The sequence below is a fragment of the Octodon degus genome, unplaced genomic scaffold (assembly GCF_000260255.1).
Source record: "Octodon degus isolate 3935 unplaced genomic scaffold, OctDeg1.0 scaffold00019, whole genome shotgun sequence".
Classification (NCBI taxonomy): domain Eukaryota; kingdom Metazoa; phylum Chordata; class Mammalia; order Rodentia; family Octodontidae; genus Octodon; species Octodon degus.
This window is the reverse complement of record NW_004524595.1, coordinates 6,370,169-6,378,402: the sequence shown is the minus strand read 5'-3', so window position 1 is coordinate 6,378,402 and position 8,234 is coordinate 6,370,169. Positions and strand designations below refer to the sequence as shown.

General features: G+C 45.2%; 1 protein-coding gene across 4 annotated transcripts in view; it reads right to left on the bottom strand.

The window, feature by feature from the left end:
- Asxl2 (additional sex combs like 2, transcriptional regulator) overlaps window positions 1–6,544 on the bottom strand; it is a 152,346-nt gene extending 145,802 nt beyond the window's left edge. For 2 of the 4 annotated variants that reach the window (XM_023710890.1, XM_023710889.1), the window contains exon 1: window positions 6,218–6,522. In XM_023710890.1, the coding sequence (XP_023566658.1) occupies window positions 6,218–6,274 (57 nt within the window). In that variant the 5' untranslated portion in view covers window positions 6,275–6,522. Of the gene's footprint in view, window positions 1–5,637; window positions 5,690–6,217 lie in introns of those variants that run through there. The other 2 variants (XM_004627442.3, XM_023710891.1) reach the window with 2 other exon arrangements.
- Between the last annotated feature and the right edge of the window lie 1,690 nt (window positions 6,545–8,234).

The following is an 8,234-nucleotide window of genomic DNA, read 5'->3' as shown; positions in this document are numbered from 1 at the left end:
CCTGTCTCAGCCTTGCCAGCGCTGGGATTATTGGCATGTACCACCACACCCAGTTTCAATGGCCAACTCGCCCCCGTGCCAGCACAGCATGTGGTACCAGAGATCAAACCCAGGTCCTTGTGCTTCCCGGCCCCCAGTTTCTCAATTTTTAACTCAGGTGCCTTAACAATATTTTTCAGCCTTATTCTAATGCATTCCATGAGCCAAAAAGCTTTGCCTAGTTTTACCATCTATAGTTGCATTATAAAAATAAGAGGCTTACCAGATGTTTTTACCTTCTCTCCTAGAGATTCTGATAAAGCTACAGATAAAACACAACAAAGCTGGGGATATAGCTCAGTGGAAGAGTGCTTACCTAATTAGCATGCACAAGCCCCAAATTCAATCCCTAGTACAAATAAATAAATAACTTAAAAATGAGTTTGGCCTTGTAATCATATACCCAAAGAAAGATAATCAAGCCTGATCATGCCATTTATCTTTTAAGAAAGTAAAGAAAAATATTCATGATAAAGACTAAAACTACTGGGCAGGCCAGATAGCTCAGTGGACTAAAGCACTTGCTTAGGCAGAGCACAAACCCTGCCCTGTGCCCCCCCCTCCCCCCCGCTGTGTCAGTTCCAGCCCTGGGACCAGCTGAGACAGTGATTGAGACTGGCGTGATATAGCATGCCTGTAATCCCAGCTCTTGGGAGGTTGAAAACAGAAGGATCACTATGAGTCCAAACTGCATAGTGAGACCCTGTTCCAAATACATAAAAAGACTAAAAGTACTGACAAGTTCTAAGCTAAAATATCTTTCTTCTAAAGTGCACTTTAGTTTATTTTTCTAAACACCTTTCTAAAGACAGGACGTGGTGGTGCACGCCTGTAATCCCAGCTCTTGGAAGGCTGTAAACAGGCGGGTCACTACGAGTCGATCTAGTAGTGAGACCCTGAACACCCTGTAGACCCTTCCCTAAAATACAAAAAATAAACAAACACCTTTCTAATAGGTTCATCATACTTTTTTTAAAAACTGGGGGCCTGCGAGATAGCTCAGCAGACTAGGTGCCTGCTTTGGCAAGCACAGGAGTCCCACATGCCATGCCCCTGGGGTGCGCTGAGTGGGCAAACTAGTCTGGGTGTGGTGGCCCACACCTGTAATCCCAGCACAAAGGAGGCTGAAAACAGGAGGATCACTAGAGTCCAAGCTGCATAGTGAGACCCTGTACCAAATACATTTATGAAATAAATAAACAAACAACTGAGGCCAGGAACCTAGTAATGATACATATCTGTCATCCCAGCACTTGGGAGGCTGAGGCAAAAAGATCACAAGTTGGAGGCCAGCCTGAGATACACAGCAAGACCTGGTCTAAAATATAGTATTAGGGGCCAAGGAGATGGCTCAGTGGAATAAGCGCTTCCCTGGCAAGTGCAAAGGCCTGAGTTCAATCCCTGGTTCCACAATAATAATAATAATAATAATAATAATATTAGTATTAGCAACAACAATAATAATGACCAGGGACTTAACATGAGCTAAATTAGGGTTCCAGCATGATGGAGACCTTGGACTTAGAAACTTAACCTTCAAAAAATTCCCATTTTCTTCCCGTACTATATCCAAGTAATATATCAATGTTACCCTTATTTCCTAAAAGCAAATAACCTACAGTAAATGACAAAAGATCATGTGTACATTAAAATAGCATTAATCATTAAATCTGACAGAGTATTGGAAGAGTCTAGATCAGCAGTAGACTGCTAGCCTACAAAACCTGGGTTCTGCCTGGTAGCCTTCAGTTCATCCTCAGCACAAAAAACAAAAGAATATTTTTTAAAAACTTATTATTCGGGGCTGGTGAGATGGCTCAGTGGTCTAAAGCACCTACTTAGAACAAGCTTAGCAAAGCACAGGGACTGCGGTTCAATCCCCCAGCACCACATGCCAGCCAGCCCCGCCCCCTGGTGGGCTGAGCTGGCCACACACACACACACACATAAATAAATAAAATTTTTTTAAAAACTTATTATTCAGTCTCTAAATCATTTCCAAGTATCTAAATTATACAGTGCTCCTCACTTTAACACTCACATTTTACTTCTCAGACTGTATTACCCCCAAAAGATACCCAAAGGTACCACTAGTATACTATCTATCTCTAAGTGTCCCTTCCAGCACTCATACATTCCTGTATGTGTGCATACTGTCCCTCATAGTTTGGTGACACTTTTCCTTTTTTTTTTTTTACTTTTCCCTTCTAATGTTTGCCTAGTTGTGGTAGACTGAAGAGACTGAGCAATGTTCGAAAACATCAGAGGTAGCCAAGCAAGGTGCTCATGCCTGTAATCCCAGCACTCAGGATGCTGAGGCAAAAGGACTACATGAAGTGAGCTCAAGGCCAGCCTGACCTGCAAAAGGACTACCTGAAGTGAGCTCAAGGCCAGCCTGACCTGCATAATGAAATCCTTACTCAAAAAAACAGAACAGGGCCTGGGGAGATAGCTCAGTAGAATAAGTGCTTGCCTGGTAAGCACAAGGTCCTGAGTTCAATCCCCGGTACTAAAAAAAAAAAAAAAAAATCAAAAAAAAACAGAACAGTGCTATCTTTTGCTCCCTCCTCCCCAGCTGCTGCTGTGCTGGGGATGTTGCACATGCGCTAGATCATAGGTATGTGTCACTGTGTCCAGGCTGTCTTATAAGACGTGCATTTGTCAAATCATTGATTTTCAGATGTCATTATTCTACAGTCTGAAATGCTAAAGATTTACTTGTGGGGGCCAGGGAGATAGCTCAGTGGCACAAGCACCTGCCTGGCAAGTGCAAGGTTTGAGTTCAATCCCTTGTACCCATGGGGGGGGGGGATTTACTTGTATCTAGTACTCCTATTTTCTCTTCAATTCCTCACACAAACAAAAACCATCTTACCACTGTGACTTAATTTAATCCGTTTACTCTACAAGTAGTGTTTTCTAGACTTTGGCTACTAGAGAAAAACTAATGTCACCATTCTCTTTCAAAAAATTCATTTTTACTTGTACTGGGCTTAATATATTTATGAGAATCAAATTAATAGTACCAAGTTACTACACCAGTCCTCTTGGCAAACTCATCCAAAACTGTATCACTAAATACAAGGATTCTGCCAAGGATTTAGCTCAGTGGCACAGTGCATGCCTGACAAGCACTAGGTCCTGAGTTCAACTCCTGTACCCGCCCTCCCAAAATAAATTAGCCTTTGGGGCTGGTGAGATGGCTCAGTGGTCTAAAGCACCTATTTAGAACAAGCTTAGCAAAGCACAGGGACCACAGTTCAATCCCCCAGCACTACATGCCAGCCAGCCCCGCCCCCTGGTGGGCTGAGATGGCCACACACACACACACACACACACACAAAAATAAATTTAAAAGAAATTTTTTAAATAAATAAATTAGCCTTTGTTTTATTTATTTTATTTTTATTTTTTTTGGTGACACTGGGTATTAAACTCAGACCCTTGTGCATGCTAGGCAAGCAGTCTACCGCTGAGACACACCCCCAGTTCACCTTTCTAGCTTTCAAATATATACTATTTTTCACAAAGCTAGCTGGAACATGAAATAAGCAAATATGCTAATTTATTATTGGAAAATCCAAACAGGTGCAAATTATTTTTCCCATGTGTCACAATCTCCCAGTGACTAGACCACTTTACCCAAGGAGATCATATTTCAGAAAGTATTCTTAAACTTCCAGAGACTTAAAAATTAACATAATTAAGATTAGGGGGCTGGTGAGATGGCTCAGTGGTCTAAAGCACCTACTTAGAACAAGTTGAGCAAAGTACAGGGACCGCGGTTCAATCCCCAGCACCACATGCCAGTCAGCCCCGCCCCCTGGTGGGCTGAGCTGACCACACACACACACACACACACACACATAAATAAAATTTAAAAAAAAAAAATTAGGGACTACTTATTCATAATTAAAATTAACCAGCTGGGAGTGTTGGCCCACATCTGTAATCCCAGCAGTCAGGAGACTACAGCAGGAGGAATGCTGTTAGTTCCAAACCAGCCTGGGCTGCAATGTGAGCTCAAGGCCAGCCTCAACTACACTGTGAGACCCTGTCTCAAAAAGATAAGCAGGGGCCGAGGAGATGGCTCAGTAGGATAAGCGCTTGACTGGCAAACACAAGGATCTGAGTTCAATCCCTGGTTTCGCCAAAAAAAAAAAAAAAAAGATAAGTAAATAAAACAAATTTCTTCTATTAACAGCAAGAAGTAAACAACAGCTGCAAGTAGGACAGCCATCAGGGCTACACAGTGAGTTCAAGGCCAGCCTGCACTACACAGCAAGACCCTGTCTCAAAAAAAAACAAATCAGCAGATGCTGGGGAGATAAGACAGCATCCCAAGTCTGTCTGCCTGGCAAGCACCCATGTTCAATCCCCAGTAGTGCATGCCATACTGGCCCCAGAACCCTGGTAAACCAGGATTTACCATGATGGCCAGTCCAAACTGCATAATGAGACCCTGTACCAAAGAAAGAAAAAGAGAGGGAAACAGGGAGACAGGGTGACAGGACAGGAAGAGGGGAGGGTGGGAGAGAGGGAAAAAAATGTTTAAAAAAGTATTAAGAAAAAAAAGTGTTTTCTTTTTTTCTTTTTCACTAAAACAGAAACACAAGCTGAGGACTCACCAGCCCTCAAGTACATAAAGTTCACAAAACAAATACACAAGATTCAAAGATCTAGACTGAGTGAAATAAATCAGGCTAGACAATAATATACCAAATGCTAAAGGCTAAAGAGTGCAACACATGACTAATTCTCTCTATACTTCTGTATAACTACCAATTTTCCCACAAAATGAGCAATAATTACAACCAGAAAAAATCTCATTTGTACAACCAGAAAAAATCTCATTTGAAAAATAAACTAGCCAGGTGTGAAGGCACACGCCTGTAATCCCAGCACTCAGAAGGATCACTGCCAGTTCAAGACCAGTCTGGGTCATACTGTATAGTTAGTTCAGAGGCAGCCTGAACTATACAGCCAAACCCTTCCTCAAAAAAATAAAAATAAAAATAATTTAAAACACACACACACACACACACACACACACACACACACATACGGGCGGAGGATATAGCTCCGCGGCACCAGCGCCTGACTGGCAAATGCAAGGCCTGAGTTCGAGTTCAATTCCTTGTGCCAAATACATAAACAATATGACACTTAAAGGTTCATTTAGAAAAACTGCGTTGCCCAACTATTAAGGAGTAAACAAGAAAAGGAGTAAACAACGCTCTCGTTCCAAACTGAACTGCTACTGTTTAATCCCGTTACTTTTCTGTTGCACCCTCAACAATAGAATGAACTTCACTTTGTCCCTTTTCATTTTTAGATAAATACACGATTTTAATTTTTCTCCCTAAAATATAGACGTTTTCACTAATCCTCAATATTAACGCCTTTTTAAAAACTGCTTCTAAAGTTTCTTACAACTAAAATTAAAAAATAGTTTTGCCTCCGTCACAACTTCATCAGTCACCATCACTTTGACTACAGAATAATAAAAGCCCGGTAAACTACACATCCCACTATGCATTGCTGCCTCGTTCAGAGTAGGTCTCTACGGAAACAGAAAAAAAAATCTACAAGTCCCACCTGTTACTCCGTTTCTAAATACCTCCTGCACTTTCCGCTCCAACAGCAAACAAAAACAAAAGCCTCATGACCTCATGTCGGCTCGGGGAGCCAGAGAAGCAGGGGGTCCGGGGTCTGGTGGCACGTCTACTGCAGAGGATAAATTCTATCAAGCTCCAGCGCTCTCCTCTTCTTTCTGGGCTGGAGGCACGCACAAGCCTTCCCCTGTCTGCATCCAATGGGGGGCTCTTCAGACGCACAAGGGAGTAGAACCGGTTGCTGTGCAAGCACAACAGACTGCTCCAAGCCGGGGCGGGGACTACCACAGAGTGGGGGCGACAGCGACATGACCCGAGACAGCCTCAAAATAACAGGACTCGTGGCAGAGGCTGAGAGAAGCGACAGCCCCGCCGCGACTCCCTCCCGCCGGCGCCTCCATTCCCACAAGGATCGCAAACCCGACTCTAACCGCCGCCCTCTCCGCGCGGTTTTGCGCCCCCTCAGCCAGGTCGCGGGGCCAGTGACCTCCCTTCCCCTGTAACTGGCGGGCGGCAAGGGAACGAAGTCCTCCTAGCCTTCCCCTTCGTTCTTTCCCCCTTACCGTCTTGGCGGCCTCCGCCCAGGTCCTGCCCTTCTTCCTACGGCCCTTTTCCCTCATGTCGGGTCTTGAACGGACTGGGAGGCTCCCTTGTCCCGGCTCCAGCCGCACTCCCTGACTGCTCTGCCCTGCGCTGCTTTTCCCGCGGTGCCGGGAAAGGTGGGAGAAAGGGGAAGTCAGGCCGGAGAAGCACCCTAGCAGAGGAAGCGGCGGGGGAAGTGCGCGCGCGGGAGGGGGGGGGTCTATGGGGCGGCCGGTCCTTCTGCTGCCTTTGCCACTGCTACCGCCGCTGCCATATTGGGTTCTTACTGTACAGGCAGCCGCTTTTAGTCATGTGACCGCTCCCGCGCGGTCGTCACTACTGTACGCAGGGGCCGCGCGAATGAGCGCGCGCGCCCCCCGCCTCCCATGCACCGCCTCAGAGAAAACCAACGGTGCTGCGCGGCGTCTCGCCACGCCCCCGCGCTTCCGGTACCGGCCTCTTCTCCGGAGCATGCGCAGGAGAGACAGCCAGCCGGAGCCAGCGTCTGTATCCCTGCGTTCACGCCCACAGCCAAAACCTGCCCGGAAGCGGAACTTGATCCATCCGGGAAGCCTTGTGAAGCGGATCCCGACCGCGTGCGCGTCGGCGTGGCTGTCTGGAGGGATGAAAAGAGCTGGTCGCTGCCCTCAGGAGTGCTGCTTCTGCCAAATATATTTCTTAAAGTTTTGTGTTTTTCTGGGACTTGAACCGAGGAGGGCCTTGCGCTTGGAACTGTTATTCCTGATAAACTTGGATTTTCTCATTTGTGTTCATTTGGACAAAAGTTTGAAGATTTTGAGCAGTTTCATGCTACTTGTTAATCCCATTCAACAGATAAAACGGCTGACATTGAGTTGCCGAACATAGTTTTAGGATATGGAGAAATGGAAGTCAGGTTGCCAGCTCAGAGGCCTTTTATCCCCGCAGAATACCTCTTAAATTTAGATGTTCTTATACCTGAGTAGGCTTATCCAGGACAGCAGTGGTGACTTCTAGCTTCATGCGCCTAGTCCCTGACACCGAACGTGTATGCCCGGGCATCTAGTAAATATTTGCTGGAAGAGTCAATGGCGCTGTAGCCCGAAGTAATCAGAAGGCCCAAATAGCCCTCTGAAACATCCAGACTATAGCGGCTTCCCTGGAGTTAGTTGTGTTTATGCTATGCAAAGTCAAAAGAAGATGAAAGGATCTCTGGTAGAGCATTTAATCAGTGTGTGCAAGGTTTGTAGATGGATTTCCAAAGTTCATAGATCCCCTAAAATCATAGCATTTTATGTGATTCGTGAGGTTTTGGGGGGTGTGTTTATAAAGGGTCTTTTACCAAAAAAAACCCAGTTACTAAGGAGCTTGAAAAGCCATCAAGCATCCCCCTCCTTTTTTTTTCTTTTTTTTTTTTTTTTTTTTTTTTTTTTTTTTTTTTTTTTTTGTCGTTTTAGATAAGCTTTTGCCAGGCAGTTCAGGCTGGCCTTGAGCTCACTTTGTAGCCCAGGCTGGTCTCGAATTCGCAGAGATCCTCCTATCTCAGCCTCCTGAACTCCACCATGCACAGCTGATAGGGAGGATATATTTTAACATGAATTTTTTTTTTTTTTTTTTCTTTCAGTACCGGGGATTGAACTCAGGACCCTGAGCTTGCCATGCAACCACTTATTCTCCTGAGCTATCTCCCCGGCCCTTAACATGAATTCTTGAGAGCTTTTTGTTCGTCTTAGGTACCAGCAGTCAAACTCAGGACCTTGTGCTTGTCAGGCAGATGCTTATGCTGCTGAGCTATATCTCTGACAAACGTGAATTTCTTTAGTAACTCGTAATACTGTCCATGACACTCATGGTGCCACCTAGGTACAAACCGTATGCCTGTAGTCAGATCAAGAAGCCCCCACTCAATTCCCAACTGTTGTCTGGGCTTGCCATCCCTCCTGCTTGCCATCTCATCGGCCTGGAAGCTCTGCCGCAACTTGTTTTAGATTTTACAAAGCCATGTACTCCAATTGTCCG